Source organism: Lepidochelys kempii, chromosome 6, assembly GCF_965140285.1.
Source record: "Lepidochelys kempii isolate rLepKem1 chromosome 6, rLepKem1.hap1, whole genome shotgun sequence".
NCBI classification, from domain to species: Eukaryota; Metazoa; Chordata; order Testudines; family Cheloniidae; genus Lepidochelys; species Lepidochelys kempii.
This window is the reverse complement of record NC_136385.1, coordinates 51,471,033-51,491,663: the sequence shown is the minus strand read 5'-3', so window position 1 is coordinate 51,491,663 and position 20,631 is coordinate 51,471,033. Positions and strand designations below refer to the sequence as shown.

General features: G+C 40.5%; 1 protein-coding gene across 4 annotated transcripts in view; it reads left to right on the top strand.

Moving 5' to 3' along the window:
* Positions 1-20,631, top strand: part of SHANK2 (SH3 and multiple ankyrin repeat domains 2) — a 613,170-nt gene that overhangs the window by 80,641 nt on the left and 511,898 nt on the right. For all 4 annotated transcript variants that reach the window (XM_073347891.2, XM_073347893.2, XM_073347892.2 and 1 more), the window contains one exon: positions 14,591-14,819. In XM_073347891.2, the coding sequence (XP_073203992.1) occupies positions 14,616-14,819 (204 nt within the window). In that variant the 5' untranslated portion in view covers positions 14,591-14,615. The remainder of the gene's footprint in view (positions 1-14,590; positions 14,820-20,631) is intronic.

Genomic DNA, 20,631 nt, shown 5'->3' with positions numbered 1-20,631 from the left:
AGTATTTTCAGATTCTTGTTAACTGTATATTTTTAGTGTGCTAGAAAATGGTGAATGATATACTGCATATTTACTAGATAATTAACTTTTTGCTCATGCTTTGTGTCAAGCTGTATTAGGCTAGTAACTGGAATTTAATTAAACACACAAAACAGCATACAATTTTTTTATTAAACAAAATGAGCCCTTAATATAGTACATGACCTATTGTGTCCTATTTATAAAGCTTGACCTGAAAAATTAGAATCAGGGAAAAATGTATTTCTTTATAGAGAAAAGCATCTTTTAACTCAATTTTTTATAGTCTCATGGATTCAGTATATTTGTATTTTACTTAAATGTTTTAAGAGATTATAATAAATTTAAGCCTTAACATATTTTGTATTATGTTCAGATTTCATCTTAAACAGGTTTATTTTAAAAGAGAAAAACTTATAATTTAAACAGCAAAATCAAAAAAATCCAATTTAAATTAAAAAAATCTGAACTTTTTTCTCAAAAAAATCATCGATTTGTATCCATCATGCCTTTATCCATCAAAGTAGAAAGACTTTTGCTGCCTCAGATATTTTATTCTCAAGAATGAGAACTTGAATGGATTGTGGTTTTGAGACTATACTAATCAGATTCCACTGAAGAGGGAAGACTACTAGAGGAGTTAGCTTCTGAATTAATAGTATTAAGAACCTTCCCAAATTTGCTTTGGGGTCTAGAATTATCTTGTTATATGCTATCATACTTTGCAGTTTCTGTAGCCTTCTTATTAGTTAGTAAGTTACAAAACTATGTTATGTAAATTGATTTATTTCCCGTCCACTTGATTGCAAATCCTAGATTGTACATGTTTTCTTTTCATCTCTCTTTTATACCAGCAATAATATAATAATGATTTAGTGTATGTCTGTGTACAAATTTGACTTTTAAATTTCTTTACTCTTCTTCTTGCTGTTCAAGTGCTGTTTGTTGAACATTTGGAACCCAATTCTTCTCCACTTTGTCATACCAATTTTATGTCAGTGTAACTTCAATGAATATATACCAGCATAAAACTGGTGTAATGGGATTATTTCCATTGACTTTAGTGAGCTTTGTATAAGGCCCTTAGTCACTGTCAGACTTTGTTAATAATAACTGCATATGGTTATTGGCACAATCATACTATTGGAGCAAGACTGTATCCTACCACTCATATATCAGTTTCTTTTTTATCTGAACTTCTCTATGATCATAATTTCAGTTTGCACATTGCAGCATACTGAGATTTTATTATAAACGGAGTATTTCTATATAAATTCACGGTACATGGGTTGCATCATACTGTGCTGTTCTGATCATGAGATCTGTTCTGATAATCAACAAACTTTAATATCTGCATTCAGCAGGTTGTCTGGACTTTTAAAGTATAGATTTTTCTCCTCCGTCAGTTAATTTACCAAGCTGGAAGCCTGAAACTACTTCTGCAAAGTGATCTCAAATTCTAACCTCCTTCTAACTAGCCTTTCTTCTGCACAGTGTGCAGAGGTGTGAATGTACTGGGACCATTCCCCACAGTCTCTCTCCTAAAATCCATCTGCATTATTTTCTTGTTTTAAATGCATCCACAGTCACTGGAGAAGTACCAACTGATCTTCTCTGACATGGGGCGTGTGTGACAAATCTGCAGAGCCTAAGTACACACCTCAGGATACTTGCAGAAAGGCTGCTTGTTACTTTTCTCTCAGGACTGAGACTATTCAGGAAGGAGACTTCCGTTTGTCTTTCTTCAAAGTTAATTATTAAATACCTTTTTAACAACCAGTTGCTACTGTTCAAATGGCAAACTTTTCCCACAGTTCAGTTTGTCCCCTGACAACAATGCTGGTTCTGTAACTGAGAAGTTCCCAGAGGTACATTTTTAACTGTTCGGAAAGTAGTAGTTTGGATAGATTGTCACCTTCCAGCACAAAAATGTTATTGCAAAAGTGAATGTTTGCATCAAAATCACACTGCTCTTGTCAGGATTGGGAGCTTGTAATTCCTGAGTTTGAATCACAGCTCTGACACTGACTTCTTCTCTGGCCTTGGGCAAATTACTTCCCCTCCTTGAGCCTCAGCTCTCTATCTGTAAAATGAGTCTAACGTTTATTTATTTACCAGATTAACAGTATCGGATTAATTCATCAATAATTAAGTGCTCTGAAGTGGATGTTCATATGGAGCTAAGCTGCATTCCTTGAAAAACCAAAACTATCACTCAAGTCAAGTAATGCAGAATCAGGACTTTAATGCTCATTTTTATTAGTGGCATGCTAGAAACTTGGAATTAATGTAATGGGTCGCCTCAACACCTGCACAGGGACCCTCTGTGTGTGACTCTTCCCCCTTCTGTGTGGAAAGGGCAGGAGAGAAGATCAGCTACCTCTACAGCACTATTATTCTTTCCCTGCCCCTGTGGAGGGTGCTCCTTGAAGCCAGGATCTGCCGGGGCAGGGACTCGATAGATTGTTGCAGGGAGTGGGTGGCCTTAAGTTGGGTCTGGTTTGAGCCAGAAGGATGCATGCCATTCCTTTACTGGCCCTTAGAGCTTAGTAAGAAAAGAGAATATAACTTTTCACTGTAGTCTCTGTTCCTTCCTTCCCCTTTAATGGGAAATTTGTGTAGCATCAGAGGTCATGGAACTGGATGCCACAACTGCTTCAAAGGTGAAGGATCTCCATACAGTTTGCCTCCTACTGTCTGCCAAAATTTTTGGCTTTGGGGACAGATACTAGGGTGCACTATTCACTCAACCCTCTCCCCCCCACCATGGTATGCTGTCAGGGAATTTCTGTAAGGCAATCCTCACAGAGCTTTCCTCCTACTGTATGTGTCTCTGTGTGTCATAGGTGCTGGAACTAGGGGTGCTGTGGGTGCGGTAGCACCCCCCTGGATTGAAGTGGTTTCCATTATATACAGGCTTTACAGTTTGGTTCAATGGCTGTCAGCACCTCCACTATAAAAATTGTTCCAGAACCCCCCGGTGTGTGTGTGAGGGAGATTTTGGCCAGTGTTCATAAATCAGCCACTTAGGAACAGACACTGGAAGGAGGTGAGTTGGGAAGGCTCAACTTTTCTCAGGACAAATAAAAATTATAACATAACTGTTAATATTGCCATGGTTTGAAGTTTTTTGAATTTCCTTTGTATGATGTATCTTTGGTATGTTTGTGTGTATATTGTATTCTATTTATATTATCTATGTCTATACCTGATTACATGAGTATGATACACATCCCAAGATGTGTTTTGTATCAGAGCTGTTCAGATTCCATTAAATATCATAAAAACAACGAGGAGTCCGACGACAACTTAAAGACTAACAGATTTATTTGGGCATAAGCTTTCGTGGGTAAAAAACCCATTTCTTGCATAAGCTTTCATGGGTAAAAACCCCACTTCTTCAGATGCATCTTTATGCAAACTTTATGCAAAGTTTATGCCCAAATAAATCTGTTAGTCTTTAAGGTGTTGTCGGACTCCTCGTTGTTTTTGTGGATACAGACTAACATGGCTGCCCCCCGATACTTAAATATCATAACTTTCATAACCATCCATAAAGATTTTTAAAAAAGATAATCAAGAGACATTTTAAAAAACAAAAGTAATAAACACAAAAGGTTTAGCACTAACCAAACAGTCTAGGAGATTCAAAATTATGGTTGGTGCTTTTCTCTTATCTCTCTCACCACTCTTCTTTTTGTTCAATGAAGCACATCAGTAATATGTGAAACTTAATTTCCTGGCTTTCATTGATTTGTGCCACAGTCCTAATGTTTTCAAATATATTTTTTCTTGATGTAATCCTTTTTCTATTAAAAACAACCACTAATGTGGTATTAAGAGGAAGGGTTGTCCAGTGACTAGGGGACAGGTTTAGTATTTGGGAAACCTGTCTTCAATTCCCTGCTGTACCACAGACTTCCTGTGTGACTTTGGACAAGTCTATGCCTCTGTTCTCCATCTGTAAAGTGGGGATAATAGTACTCCACTGCCTCCAGAGGTGTTTTGATGTTAAATACTTTAAAGTTTGAAGTGCTTTGATATCTACTGATGAAAAGCATGATCTAAGAGCTAAGTATTATTATTACATTACCACAAAATGCAGTCATATTGTACTGTTCATAATTCTAGGTAGCAAAGATTATATTTTTTCCAGAAAGAAAAAATGAATTCCAGGCAGTCACATTAGCTACAGATAATTCATATTTTGGCCATATAATACCCTTCAGCAAGCAAGACCAATTAAGATGTGTGGTCCAGTGGATAAGGCTCTGGAGTGGGCATTAAGGAGAGCTGGATTCTGTTCCCTGCTCTGTGACTGACCTGCCCTCTGTGTGAGCTAAGGCAAGTCACACCACTCTGCTTTTCTTCTCACCCTTTGTCTTTCTTGTGTATTTAGATTTTAAGATTTTTCAGGGCAGAGACTGTCTCTTACAATGTGTGTATACAGCACTTAGCACAACAGGGTCCTGATCTCAGTTGGGGTTCTACTGTAATACAAAATAATAATAATAATAATGATGCTTTATGGAAAAGCCTTTGTAATGTAATGGGGACAAAACCAAGACAGTTGTAAAAATGTAACAGGGCTTTGTCAGCTAAATTACCAACCTTATCTCAGCCACAGCAATAAAATCAAACCTCTTTTAAATTATTTAAAAACCGCACCAAATTACAGTTTCATGCTGCTCACAGTCCAAACAGCAAAGCTGAACAGAATCGTCTGTGAATTTCACTTCACAAATGGACACGAGTTTGGACTCAGTGTATTCTTACCCTCTGGCTGGGTCTACCATACTCTCGGAACTGTAATTCTTCATCAGTACAACTCTTCTGTTGGTTAGGTCACACTGTGCCTGAACCTTGTCTAAACTGTTGTTTTCCCCTTTGCTACCACCACAGGAGCTGCAGTAATGGGGAATTATAGTTCTCATTTTTTTTGCCAGTGTAGACACTGCTTTTCACTCTCCCCTTTCCCTGCTCCTGGTTCATTTCTCTATACCCCGAACCCAAACAGTCAGGTGCTTCCTGTCCATTTGCCTTGTTGACAGTCCAAGGAACTCTTGCTGTGGCTTCACTTTTTATTAAACCTAATTGCTTGATTCCTGGGAGCCAGAGATTCAAGTAGTTATTCTCCTCTACAGTGCTAGCAATGGCTCTTTAGCAGGTAGTTTTTATGTGAAAATACTTATGCAGCAAAACTTGGGAAGTTTGAACAGATCAGCTCTTCTTTTGTGTGCTGTTTAGATAGCTTAAATCTACTCTCCTGCATTCTTCTTTGAGTGGTGTCCCTGTGGATGCTCCACTTCAGATGTGCCTGTGCCCTGTGCCTTTGATTGGAGATTTTTGAGAGAGGTGCTCATTTGGCCCACTCACGTGCCCCACACATCCTCGTGGCCACACCGAGCTCCCCTGTCTTTATAGATCAGTAAACCTTTGCAATGTAGTCTCTGAAAAGTGAAACCCAAACTTTTTCTCCTGCTGGAGCATGCTCTTGGCTTGATAGCTTTACCTGATATGTAGATATACCTTCATTGTCTCTGCCTGATGACTGGGGTGGTCAGAGAAGCAAACATATTCCTTTGTATAGGGCATACCTGTTTAGCAGCTCCCCTGATATGCTTTGTTTAAACACACTTCAAATTCTTAATTTCAGCATATAGCCATAATTCTTAGCCATAATTCATATAGTCACCAGCTAATCTTAATACATACTGTGTACTTGCATCACACAAGACTATTAATGATCCGTGAGTTATTAGTATTCAAATGATACCTCACAAGGCATATTTTATACATAATTATTACAGTAGTGTGTAGGGTGTGAATGCAGGGTCAGAGCTGCATTTTCTCTATTAGATTTATCAATGAAGACAGCCTTCCGGGTAGCAATCACTTCTACCCAGACCCCCCATTTACCATATTCACCAGAGGAAAAATGTCACTATAGCTGTTCCAAGATTTTTACCTAAGGTGTCCTGAGAATTTCATATTAATCAAACCATTCCTCTCCCATTTCCCACCCAAAAATCACATCAAAGTAGTCAAGAAGCCATATTCCATACTCTAAATGTCAGGAGGTCGTTAGCTTTTTACCTAGATAGAACCAAATTGTTTAGAAGATCTCCTAGTTCACTTGTATCCATTGTGTACAGAAGCAAGGATTCGGTAATTTTGAAACAGAAATTATCAAAGTGGATCTCCAGATGCACTAACATCTGTTACAAAAGAACTCATGTTCAACCCCTTTTGAGGGTGATAGCACATTCCACAAGATCACTATCTACATCTATAGCCTTACTTAAGGATGTACCAATTTCAGACATCTGTAGAACAGCAACTTGGTCCTCTGTTCATACTTTTCCTAATCACTATGCCTTGGTGCCTTGGGTAAGATCAGATGCTGCTGTACACAATACAGTTCTCTTTTTTGTATTGGATTCTGCACTGAACCTCCTGCCTCCCTTAGGGAAGTACTGCTCAGGAGTCACCTGAAGTGGAGCACCCACAGAAGTATTACTGGAAGAAGAAGTTACTCACTTTACGTAGTGACTGGAGTTCTTCTAGGTGTGTGTCCCTGTGGGTGATCCATACCTGCCCTCCATCCCCTATGCTTCGGAATCTCCCTTGGGGGACTTTGCAGTTGGGAAAAACTGAGGGCGGTTCACCCACCTAGCTCCATATAGCCTTGGCATGAGCACAAGAATGTGTGGGGTGCAGGCTGAACGAGCACTGCTACCAAAAATCTCTGATCAAAGGCACAGGGGCACATGCACACCTAAAGTGGAATACCCAGAGCGGGACACCTCTCAAAGAACTCCAGTTACTGCACAAGGTGAATAATCCTCTCCATATATTGCCCTCAGAAATGGTTTTTAGGGAGAGATGAAAAAATGTGATATTTTTTTAAAATGTGTTTTCCTAGCTGTCACCAGCTAATCTGTTTTGCTCTGCTACGTATTGACCTAATATATTTTGGCTTCATATGATTTAGCATCAGTGGATGAATAAGAAATCCATTGAAATGTTTATTCTTTCTATTGACTTTGGAAAGGTACTTTGGAAAGCCGCATTAATCTACGGCTCACTGAAGCAGTAAAATATTCCCCCAAGAATTTTCTTTTGTAAATACTCTTGCATTAAACGGTTGTAAACTGGCTTGCTTTCAAATATTTGAAATTTTCTGTTTTAGTCTTCATTATTAATTATAGATTTATAGCTGAGAGTAGTAACACTGGGTGCCCAAGGTTGGATACCAAATGGAGTTGTCCTTGACCAGCAAAAACAGGATGACGTGACGTTAGACTATTTGATGTGCTTTGGCAATGTTTGCCATTAATCTCCCATGAAATTGGAAGCATTGGGCCTGACTTTGCATTGCCCTGTCCCTTGTGTAGTCATTTGCTCCTTTGTAAAGTGAGCATAAAATGTTAAATCAGAATGGTAGCCTTTTACACCCCCTTTTGCATTTGTCAAAGTCAGATTCAGGACTCATATAATTTGTCAGACCACTCTGTTTATTAGCAAAGCGCTTTGCCAATGCACCCAGATATGTGAGCCCCTCTCTGAGGCTCAAGCTAACTTATTTATACAGCTAAGCCAAAGCCAATTTAACATAAGAGACAAAAGGAAGCAGAAACTGACAAATATACATACATATCTTATTTGCATACTAACGTTTACCAATCTCCTAGCTCAGTAGGAGCTCTAAGTTAATTAATTTGAGGACCTAATATAGTCCTGACAACTATATTTCAACAGACCCTTCAAGTAGCATTTCTTTAATGAATTATAATTTCAGAATAATTCATTCTACTTTCACAATCCCTCCTTTTGGTCAAGCTATGCAATGACCAACAATTACTGGGTTCCACATATCAATAATTCTTTATCTCTTTATTTATCAATGATATTTAAAATCATCAATTTTGACACAATTTTGGATACAACAGGAAAGTAACTGAAAACATACAAAAATTATTAGGATTTCAAACAGGCGAGTTAGGGCTCCCTGAAACAACCAGTTTTCTATGCCAGAGAAATTAGCCACTTCCATAAAGAACTTGGCTCTTCGTGAGGAAGATATGCGATTTGTTCTAAGTGGCTAGCACGATCTATTACCTCATTGGTGTTGTCTGGTATATACACACAGCAGTCTTTTCCAATGAGAGCACAAGTCCCTCCTTTTGCCGCCAGCACTATGTCCAATGCCTGATGGTTTTGGAGCGCCATCTGTCGGATTGCCCCTGTTTCTTTGGCCAGGGCTCTTAAACTTTCTCCGGTTTCATTTGCCATTATTTCAGCTACTGCTTGTAACCTTAGGAGCCTTTTTGCATGGTGTATTACTCCCCCTAATGGTATTAAGGAACCGCCAATGGCCTCTTCCCAGGTTAAAGGGCTTATGTTATTTACATACCATTGGGCATCTGTTAAGTCCCTTCTTTTTTGCCTGAAATTGCGGAGGCGTTCTCGAGGGAAGGTTCCTAGCACTCGGAATTGTGGGAAGAGTCGGGCGGGATAACAGATTCCTGACCAATTAGCTGGTAGTGCGGTATACGCTCTGGTCCCACACACCCAGTGATGGCCTATTAAGGCCGGGAAGGGTTGGTTGCACCCTTTTGTCATATAGGTGTTTGCAAAGGAGTAGTATCTCCCAAAGGATACAGGGTAATTCTCCTTACGAGGAGTGGTGTTATTTGCATGACATTGAAAGATTGTATTGTTTTCACTAAGGTTACTGTAGGGGGAACATGAGATTGATTTCTCTGTTTGATCCCAGGTTGAGAAAAATTTCATATCTCCATACCTGGCCTGCCACTTTTTAGTTTTGTTTGAATAATCCCATACACCATTGGCCACAATATGCTGAAGGCAACGGCTTTTCCCCAGATCCAGCCCTGTCCCATTACACACCCAACACCAATGACCTTTTCCCTCCACCACACTTATTCATTTAGATGCATTTATTCCCACCGCTTCCCAAGTGTCATTGCTGTTCCATATTTTGTTAAACGGACGAGGCCCTCCAGTGAGGTCTGGGGACTTGAGTGGGATAGCCAGGACAGGAACACCAGTTTGAGAGTGGGCTGGGATGTGGCTGCAGACCCAGCAATTAGAAATATTAAGGGTCTGAGCTATCCACACCTGCTGCTGGATAAAAGAATTGTCATTATGGTCTCCCTAGACCGTTAGATACCAGCAGCCGAGGAACAGCGTCTGCTTCTGGCAACCCTTACGAGAGCGTAGATTGTAAGGTATTGCAGACTGTTCCTCTACATCTTCTTCTGGAGTCAAAATTGACTCTGCGTTGTCCTGAGGTGATGATTGGTTCTCTGGGGATGGTGCCTTCTTACACTGTGAAGCATGTATCCACGCTGCGATGCCAGATAGTTTAACAATCATCTGTGTAGCAAGCAGTACCTGATGAGCACCCTTCCACCGGGGTTCCAAGGCATGCTTTCGATGATTGCGCCGTACGTAGACCCAATCATCTGGCTCGAGGTTGTGGCAAGCATTGGAGGTGGGTTCCGTGGGCCAGGCAGCTCGAACCTGTGAATAGAAGTGACTTACAGCTTGCATTAGTCCCTTGCAATACTGAAGGACCGCACTGTGAGTCAAGTTCAAATCTGGAACGGGAGTAATGGTAGTCATAGCTCGCATAGGACGTCCCATAACAATTTTAAAGGGACTTAATTTATGGCTTTGGGATGGAGTGGATCTCATGTCCATAAGGGCTCATGGTAAGGCTACTGGCCAGCTTAATCCTGTAGAGTCACAAATTTTAGCAAGCTTATTCTTAAGTACACCATTTTGTCTTTCAACTGCACCTGCACTCTGTGGGTGGTAGGGACAGTGCAACAGGGGTTTGATATGCAATATACGGTCCAGGTGTTGAACAAGTTGTCCAGTAAAATGAGTACCCCGATCACTGGACAGAGTAGCAGAAATTCCCTTGGCAGGCATAATATGATTTAACAAACATTTGGCAACAGACAGTGAGTCAGCCTTGTGACAAGGAAAGGCTTCACTCCAACCAGAGAATAAACATACCATAACAATATAAATTCATATTGTTGACACTTAGGCATTTGTACAAAATCAAGTTGCCAATGCAAGAACGGTGCTTGAGGCAGACCCCAGAACCCCTGGGCCACTTTTACAGGTTTACCAGTATGATGGCTTTGGCAAATGGTACAGGCTGCACAGTGGTGGGCTGCAAAAGAGCTAAAATGGGGGGCCCACCATCCTGTCTTAGTTACAGCAGAGACCATCCCCTCCTTTCCGACATGCGAAACACCGTGTAGCAGGGCGGCCAGAGATGGGTAGAGTGAAAAGGGGGCTACAAAGGCGGCAGTAGGTGAGCACCAAAAAGAATCGGGATGTAGAGAGCAACCTTGGGCAACCCAGGATTCTTTCTCGGTTTCTGGGGCAGAGTCTTGGAGCAGGGTGAGGTCAGTGAGGGACCAGGAGGGTAAGAGGAGAGCGGAGAACAAGGGAATCAGACATTTTGGCTAGGCGCGCTGCAGCAGCCACAGCACGCAGGCAGGGGGGTAAGCCTTGGGCAATAGGGTCTAAAGTGGCAGAGAAATAAGCCACTGGGCGGTTCTTTTCTCCATGCATCTAAGTGAGAACTCCAAGTACACACCCAGATTGCTCATGGCAGAAAAGGGTAAAAGGCTTAGAATAGTCAGGCAGCCCTAAGGCAGGGCCAGAAGCCAAACCCTGTTTGAGGGAAACGAAGGCAGAATTGGCCTCGGGGGCCACGGCATGGGGTCAGGCACAGAGAATCAAGTGAGTTCCTGGAGAGGTTTTGCAAGGGAGGCATATTGGGGAATCCATTGTCTGCAAAATCCAGCCATGCCTAAAAACTTCCGAACCTGGCGTGGGGAGCGGAGTCGGGGAAAGCTAAGGATAGCTTGGACGCGGGTGGGAGAAAGTGCACGGGAACCCTGGGAGAGGAGAAAGCCAAGGTATGTGACAGAAGCTTGACAGAGTTGTAGTTTAGAGCGAGAAGCTGTGTGACCCTTATTTGCTAGGGCAGTAAGGAGCACTAAAGAGTCAGTTTCAGACGCAGACAATGAAGGGGAACAGAGGAGTAGATCATCTACATATTGGACTAGTGTGGACCTGGACGGGACAACAAGATCAGCAAGGTCTCGGGCTAATGCTTGGGAAAAATATGACGGGCTTTCAGTATACCCCTGGGGCAGTGTGGTCCATGTGTACTGTTGCCCCTTGTAAGAAAAGGCAAACAGGAACTGGGAGTCAGGGTGAACCAGGACAGAAAAGAAAGCAGAGCACAAATTAACAAGAGTAAAATGAGTTGCATCTGGTGGGATAGAAGCCAGAATCTTTGAGAGAGGCAAGTTTTGATTCAGTCCACCTATGATTTACCTCTTCCCACCACTGCATGAAACAATCAACCTCTCCTTTTGCCAATTTAGTTTTAGGTTGGCCGAGTTTGTCTTTTAAGATGTCTACTCGGTCTTTGTCCCAAGATCCGAACAGTGGCTACTGAATTTTGGGATTCTCCTGAATTAGCCTAGACCATTTTTCCAGAAATTTACAGGAGTCCGGACCCTTCCTAAAATACATAAACTGAGCCGGCGTTCCTTTAGGGAACTGTCCCGACTTAGATGTCTGGTTATCCGTACAGGAGGACTTTACACACCAATCACACAAGAAGAAAAGTCGGGTTCGTCAGAGCGATGCCTGGTGCAACACACAAAAGGAGCCCACAGGCTACTGCCTCAATCGCCCTTGCTTTCACACAAAGGGTTTTACCCAAGGCGCGGTGCGGCTGCGATTCTGCAGATTTCACTCACTCAGACCGTGGGGACAGGAACCCTTTGGTCAGCCAATCCCTGGATGGAGACGGCGCCCAGACTCAAACACACCACAGGGAGGACGGATAGACACAGAGACAAGACAGTCCTCAGTTCAGACAAAACACAGAAATAATTACCTGACCAGAATCCTGATGTCAGATCCCGGGATCCCTACCAGAACAGAGTGGGAACCAACAGGTTCGATGGCGTAGATTTCCTGTGGTCATGCACCCTTCCATTCTGGCGGAGGACCGCTCAGGCCAAATGCCCAGGTGCCGGCTTGCCATGGCTGTCCTAAGATCAGTCAGGAGTCACACGACCCCAGTGAAGATTGCCATCTCGGTGGAACCTCCAAATTGTCAAAGTCAGGTTCAGGACTCACATAATTTGTCAGACCACTCTGTTTTATTAGCAAAGCGCTTTGCCAATGCACCCAGATATGTGAGCCCCTCTCTAAGGCTCAAGCTAACTTATTTATACAGCAAAGCCAAAGCCAATTTAACATAAGAGACAAAAGGAAGCAGAAACTGACAAATATACATACATATCTTATTTGCATACTAACGTTTACCAATCTCCTAGCTCAGTAGGAGCTCTAAGTTAATTAGTTTGAGGACCCATTGTCTCACACTCCTTAATGTTTCTTTTCCTGACAACTATATTTCAACAAACCCTTCAAGTAGCATTTCTTTAATGAATTATAATTTCAATATAATTCATTCTACTTTCACACATTCAAATTGCACTGGTGTAATTGACTGCACAAGGTGTTGGGCAATGGAGAATCAGCATTGTTGAATATATTTGGCTCAGATTGTATCCTGAAACACCATAGTAAAATGTTCTTCTAGTATTTCTCTACCCCATTCACCAAATACACTGGGGCCCAATATTGAGGTCTTTACACAGTCAGGGCATCCATTGAAGTTCACAGGTCAAAGGTAGATCTTAATTTTTATTCAGTCCTGGCTCAGGCAAACTGCCACTGAAGTCAGTGGGAATTGTCTGAGTAAACTGAGCCAATTTAAATATGGACTTTAGGATTTCCCCGGGATGTCTTTGCTGACAAATCTACTCCCTTGAGAGCTTCATGGTATAGTGAAGTTAACCCAATATTTGTGGTAGGAAAAGTATGTTGTAGACAGCCTGGGGTATCATGACTTCTGGATTCCCACTGAATTGTTTTGTGAATGACTTTGACCAAATTGATCAACCTTCTGTGCTTAGCTTGCCTCTTTTGTAAAATGCCTATGGTACTTGCCTAACAGTGTGAGTAAACCTGGCTGGGAAATGATTTTTCCCCCCTTTGAAAAATACTGATGAAAATAAAAAAAAATATTTTTTGTTGAAAATTTTCTTAGATTTGTTTGTGGGGTTTCATTGAAAAATGGTGAAAAAATATTTGTGGTTTTTGGCAAGTGAAAACTGAAAAATGTTGGTGTTTGGTTGGCAAAAAATACAAAGCAATTTTTTAATGAAAATCTGAAAAATTTAACTGAAAATGGACATTTCCATTTTGGAAAAAAGGTATTGGTGTGTGTTTGAAAAAAGATTGAAAGAAATTTTTCTACCAGTTCTGCGTATGAGACCTTTGATGAAGATGCTGTAGAAATATAAAGCTAGACACCTTGGTTCAAAGCTACTTAGTTTACAAGTGAAAATGTGTTTGGTTTTAGCCTACTCCATACTAGATGTTTGCCAACATCACAAAAATCTGTATTCAGTTTAGCATGACTGGAGGTTTGCTATAGCCAGGATTGCAATAGTGTTGATGTCAATGGACATTGACAGGCCTGGGGCAAGGCATCCACTATATCTGCATGCACTAAGTCTGGCTCCATGCAGTATTATCAGTCCTTCACTTCCATGAAATAGTCTGCATATTTGCACCGTATCCATACTGATGCGTCTCACCCAAAAAGCCTTTCTTTGGACAAAGCCTTTCTTTCTTTCCTGCTACCTCCCCACAATTCATCAGTGAAATGTACAGGTAGTCCTTGGACTTAAGACACAATTGGTTCCTGAAAATTGCGTCATAAGTCAAAATGTCATAACTCAGAACTGCAACATACTCCCCACTGAGGGACTGAGCATCATAAAGTTGAAACCAATCGTCATAAGTCAAATCAGGGTGTCAATTCAGAAACGTTGTAAGTGCCGTTCGTCATAAGTTGAACATTGTAAAGTCAAGGACTGCCTGTATTTCAAATAGTTTGTGCCTGTCAGACCATTCTGTTCTTTTAATAATGTAGCTTTTTTGAAGTCATATCCATACATTTTGTACAAATAAGACTCACAATACATCAACCATTCTGTTAGCATTACATTTAATTTGGAAGCTCTTTTTATATCTACATTATTCTATTGAAAGTACTGTTTGTACTGGGAAAACTACTCCCTGGAGACAGACTTAATCCAAATGTAGTTTACAACATTACCATTTAGGATCAAGGCTGGTACTCTTGTCATCTATTCTGGATCCTTTTGAAGATTGGGTGTGACATGGAAGAAAGGTCATCTCGCTTTCCCCCCGCCCCTCTTTCTTTAGTGAACTGCTAACCACATTTATTTCCATTGCACTCTGCCAACTCATACAAATGGGGGGAGGGAAAAAGAGGTAAGAGAAAACAGATAACTTCATTGTTAAGTGTACATTATCTTAAAAAATGCACTAAAACCTCAATCTGAACCATGTTTGAAACTTTACCTATAATTTGCCTTTGTCTTGTGTTTTGTGTTGATAGCCATATGAAGTAAGAGAAACTGAACATGCCTCGCAGTCCAACATCAAGTGAAGATGAGATGGCACAAAGCTTTTCAGATTATTCTGCTGAATCTGAATCAGACAGCTCCAAAGAAGAAACTATTTATGATACTATCAGGGCTACATCAGAGAAACCAAGCAGCAGAATGGAAGACAGTAGGAGCAACACATTAGTGATACGAATTATAATACCTGACCTACAGCAAACGGTAAGGGGAATTGCATTATAAGGTTTTTAAATGTTTGGCCAGATCCTCAGTTGTGGGTAAATTGAAGTCAATAGAGTATTTCAATTTCTATTACCTGAAGATCTGGCTTATGCTAAAATGTTCATAGTGTCTAAGACTGATGTCCTATTTTGTTTTGACATCCAAGTTACAACCCAAGTGAGACATCAGAATGGGTGTTTGTCCTAAAGAGATTATACTGACAGGCAGCCCAGGCAATACAGTCAGTCTCACATATGTACTTAATGAAAGCTGTGACCTTATGTCTAAAATGTTTTTAAGACGGGTCAGACCAGGGAAGTTTCAGAAGGTCTGTGAACAGCTGACAACAAGAAGAGCTAGAGAACTATAACCACAATGGAACACAGATTGAAAACAGAATTCAGATGCCATCTCTAAAGCTGCCTGGCACCTCAGCATCTTTTACATTTTCTCTTCCCATGACACTGTAGAGAACTGTTTGTTAGCTTGTGGACCCTGAGGTGAGGGTGAGAAGCTCATCAAAATCTCTTCCCCACCTTACCCCCCACCTTACCAAAAAAAGAGAGAGAGAAGGAGACAGGTAGGGATAGATTTCTCCTGCTGTTGCCATCCTTCCCATCATGCCTGCACCTCAGCACATTCAGCTGGGGGAAGTGGCTGCCTGGATCCCACATTCCTGCTGCCCATCTGGGTACACATGCTATTTACAGGTGACCTGCAGGGGAAACATAAAACATGGCCCCTAGGGAGGTTTGATCATTGTGGTTTCATAAATACCCACTCTTCCCTGCTCCCCAACTGTTACAATAGCTATAATGATCTCATCTTGGAGAATTTCCTGGGAATTAATAATTGACTTTACCTGGGACTGTGAGCTGTCCTAGTTTATGATTAATTCCCTGGATAATCTTGGGCATTCTTGAGTGCTGTTTCCTAAATTAGCATTTTGATAATTGACAGTAGGCGTCACACTTTATAAATTTATTTTTATTTTCAATGATGATTATATAGATAGCACGTCTGCAGAACAGAATTTATGTCATTTCATGCTGCCATTTATGGTATATGCATGTTAAAAGCTGAAACTATTTCTTCAGTTGACAGGGAGGGGTTAACTCTCTCATCTTGATAGAGGAAGGCTCTTAGGCTATGACTGCACTAGAGAGCTTACACTGGCACAGCTGCACTGATGCAGCTGCGATGCTGTAGTGCTTCTAGTGCAAACGCTCTAAACCACCGTTGGGAGAGAGCTCTCCCGTTGACTTAATCGCTCCAGCCTCCGTGAGTGGCAGTAGCTATGTCGGCAGGAGAAGCTCTCCCACTGACATAGCACGGTCCACTCCAGCGCTTAGGTCGATGCAACTTTTTCACGCCCCTGAGCGACATAACTTACACCCACTGAAGCTGTAGCATGTACCCCCCCCCAAAAAAATTATTTGCTTCCGGTCAACCTGAAACTAAAATTTTTTAGCAAAATGAAAAAGTCAAAAAACTGTTGCTTCACGTCAAACTTGTTCAGACTGGAAATGAAACATTTCATTTTATTTGAGTTTTTTTAACCTTTTTAAAAAATAAAATGGAAATACATTTTGAAAAAAAGAGCCCACCTGAGGGTGCATTTTTTGGAAAAATAAAGTTTTGTCCAAAAATTTCACTCAGCTCTAATCTAAGTACTTATATGCACCCCATCACTGCCAAACCACTTTAGGTACCTAAATAAAGGCCAGATTTTTGGAAGTGTTCAGCACCCAGCTGTTCCTCTGGTGACATTTGTGGCCAGGTTATTCTGAAAGTCTGGCCCAAATGATGGACCCTGAGCTCTTTTTAAAATTTCAGCCCAACGTCACATAAATCTGTGGTGGAGTTGAGAACTGTGCCCAAATCCTCTGGCTTTCTAGAGCACTGCTTGAAACATGCAACCATCCCCTACTCTGGTTCCCACTGAAGTCAGTGGCAGAACTCCCATTGACTTGTATGGTACAGGATTAGGTTGTATACTGTTTAATGATTGGGGTCTAAGAAGGGGAAGTGCTGTGGGGTGGTGGGTCTTGAATAAGAAAAGGAGGTTCTCTAAGAAGAAGCAGGAGTTGAGGAGAGTCAGGGTGGTTTTCCTGTTTTACTCTGGAACTTGGTTGCATTGAGCCTGCAGACTTTTGTTGTGGATTTGGCAGAAGGAAGTCCTGTTGTGTTTGACACTTAAATGGATCATATGTAAAAATATTTATTCTTATGGCTTGCAATAAAGTCCTCCAGTGTGGTTTTTAGAGTCTACCTTGGCATGACTAGAACTCCATTCCTGCTTCCACCAGCCCATCTTTTGATTAAAATGGCTACCTCAAGTCAGTTTTACGCTTAATTATTGTTATACCTTAATTGTATTGGTGCTTTGCAGCATGGTTCTTGATTTTTATTGTTTAATGACTTAGGCCCCAGAACTTTGATCTGATCTGAGCAGGTAGATTCCTACACCTGAACATAGCCCCACTGTCCTGCCCACTTCAAAATGTTTAAATTTGTTAACTCTGGACCGAAAATGGATTTTGTGAATATGGGCCATTTTGCTGGCTTCATAGAACTGCATTGCCTGCTAATAGCTTCGTTACAACACAAAATTCTCTTCATGTGAATGGCGGAAACTGAGTATTGTGCTTTATTTAGCAGTGACATTTCAAAGGCTTATATAAAGGTGTTGATGAGGTGCAACTGCTTTGCTTTGCTGTTACTTTGTTGTCATAGATTTAATTTAGCTTTTTTATTTTGTCCATGCCATATCCATCTCCCACACATTTCAGTTCTCAATAGACAACTGTAGTATTACTAAAGGATTTGAATTCCATTTATCAGTGCTCCTTTGCTCTTAAAGAGTGCTAGAAAGATACTAGCTGAGTTGAAGAACTCTCAGTTCATGAATTATTTCTGATATGTAACAATAATAAAGCTATTTGACAACGCTTTCTACTTCTAGTCCTACCCATCTCAAAACACTTTACAAACATTAATAAACCAGATGTAGCTTTCAATTACTCCAGATTCGGGCTGGTTGAAAAATGTCCATCAAAACTTTTTTTTCAACAGAAGATTGGGTTTTCGATTAAACAATAATTTCAGCAGAAAGTATCTGCTTTCCTCAAAATGTTCATGTTTTTATAGGGAAAAAACTCCTCCAAAATGTTCCGGGTTTGGGTTTTTGTTTTTCCAACACAAATGCATTTTTTTCTCCTTTTCATCAAAAATGTACATAAAAATAAACCCAATTTTCCAAACAACTGTAACTCCAGATGTACACTGGCAGTGAGATCAAAAGTAAGCCCAATATATTCAATACCACTGTGATGGTAGGACTGCATTATTGTTTCCATTTTACTGGCCAGAAACTGAGACTTAGAAAGGTTAAGTGAAGTGTCCTAGGTTACACTTAAAGGCTGTGGCAGAGCCAGGAATAGATTTCAAATCTCCAGTTCTGTATTTTAGCTACAAGCCAAACACAATCTTCTCCCCCACTCCCTATATAATTACAATTACTCTAGAAAAGATGTTTTAAAATTATACTGCTTAATCAAAGGAGAACAAAATTGCATCAAATTACTTTTGTGTTTTGGTTCTTGACTATCATTTCAGAATAGAGGTTCAGACTAAATCAGCTTTTTAAAAAAAGCTAATTTCAGTACTTTGAATAAATGGCTGATTTTCTATTTTTAACAAAGGCTTATCCTCCTTCTACAGTGACTGTGTGTTCATCACTTTTATTTCATTGTGCATGTTAGATCAAACATTGAACATCATAGGGAAAGATGTGTTACTGTACAAAAACCTGTACATTTTCACCAGCTCTGTGAATTTTACCTTCCTATGCTTTTATTCTGACCTGGAACTCTAACATATTTGTCAGCTGCAGCAGCATAAATATTGTAAGCCTTGAAAAGGCTTCAGCAAACTCACTGAAGCTTATAAGTTTCAGAGTAGCAGCCGTGTTAGCCTGTATTCGCAAAAAGAAAAAGAGTACTTGTGGCACCTTAGAGACTAAGGTGCCACAAGTACTCCTTTTCTTTTTGAAGCTTATAAGTAGTTCTATTTTTCAACGGTTGCAGTAGTTCTTTATTTGTCTATTTATGGTAATATAGTCATTTCTTTTTGTCTCTGTTCATTGTCTCTGTTATTTGAGGAATATGTTATCCTTACTGCATGTGTGTAGCACACATTACAGCAAGTGAAGATTGTGTTCACACCAAGAAAAGGCATTAAACTAAGTATATAAAATAATTTCTGAAATCATTTCTAGTACCAAGGAAATGGAGGGCACAGACTGCTTCAACACAGTTTACACATAAACAGCACAATTATTACAAAAAGCTGTTTTATTTTGGTTGCACAGGCAGAGTAAGAAGAAGCCAGGAATGCAAAATGTATGGCCAAGAGCCACATTAACTCAGCCATGTTGTACTTCCTGTATATTTTAGGGTAGATATTTTATGAGAAAAATAGTGTAATGCAATGGGCCAAACTGTATTTGGCCTTTGAGTGAGTGTATAGTTGAAGGAAAGCTGTGAAGAATCTCCCCGGTTGCCCTTAAGCCCTTTGTGTAGAAGCAGGGCTGAGTTGTAATCTCTTTGAGGCAGGGACTGTCATTTACTATGTGTCTGGGCAGTGTTTAGCACAATAAGGTCTCCAACCTGCTCAAGACCTCTCTAGATATTATTGCAGTAGAAATAAATAATAGTAAGTACAGTCTTTGCATTTTCTTGACTATGGGGAGTATTTCCTGCTAGTGTCCTGGGGTGCAGGTCACCCTTAAAGAATGGGAAGCAAGTAGGATCAGGCCTCTTTTCCCAGGAAAGAGTTTGCACCTTCTTAAGTGAAGGGACAGCAGCGGAGATTGTGTCCCTGCCTGACTCATGGTGCAGCCATGTGACTTTACTTAGAGCTGTGTTTAAAATGGCCGTAAGAGACATATTTAACATGAAAGAGGTGACTAGACAATAGTATACATAATGAGTGTGGTCAAATTAATATTTTATGAGATCCTTTGCTTTTGTGTTTCCTGACAATTTGTGATTTTAACAGTGTGTCTTTAAAGTTGCTCTCACTCCGATTTTTACATTTAATTTCCTTGGTATTTTAAGAACAATGAATAATTAAAAAAAAATTCCAAATTACTCAAACTGCAGTACTTACAAAAGTCACTTATAAGTTCACTGAATCCACAAGTGGTGCTTAACTAGCTGTGCTTGCATGCACAGTACATTCTTAAGTAAACATGAGTAGAAGTAGGCCAGAACTTTAAATCCATATTAAGGCATTTAAACAGGTGACCTAGTTTTCAATAGTGTTGAGCATTAATTTCACTATGTGCTTTGCACTTTTGAAAAATCAGCCCATATATATAGGTGCCTAACTATGGATGTAGGAACCTAAGTTTAGGTTCTCCCCAACCCGCACTCCCCTCTTAAAAAGAAAATCTTGGTCTTAAGGTCTTTTTTCTGTGGTGCACTCTCAGTACATAGTTTTCAAAAGGGTATGTTTTGGTTAACTAATGGATAGATAAGGAGTACTTGTGGCACCTTAGAGACTAACCAATTTATTTGAGCATAAGCTTTCGTATACCTCCACCCACCCCACACTCCTGCTGCAGGAGAGTGAGTTTGTGTGTGTGTGTGTTTTTTGGGGAGGAGGTGTGAGAAAACCTGGATTTGTGCTGGAAATGGCCCACCTTGATTTTCATATACACTGTAAGGAGAGTGGTCACTTTGGATAAGCTATTACCAGCAGGAGAGTGAGTTTGTGTGTGTGGTTTTTGGAAAAAGGGGCGGGGGGT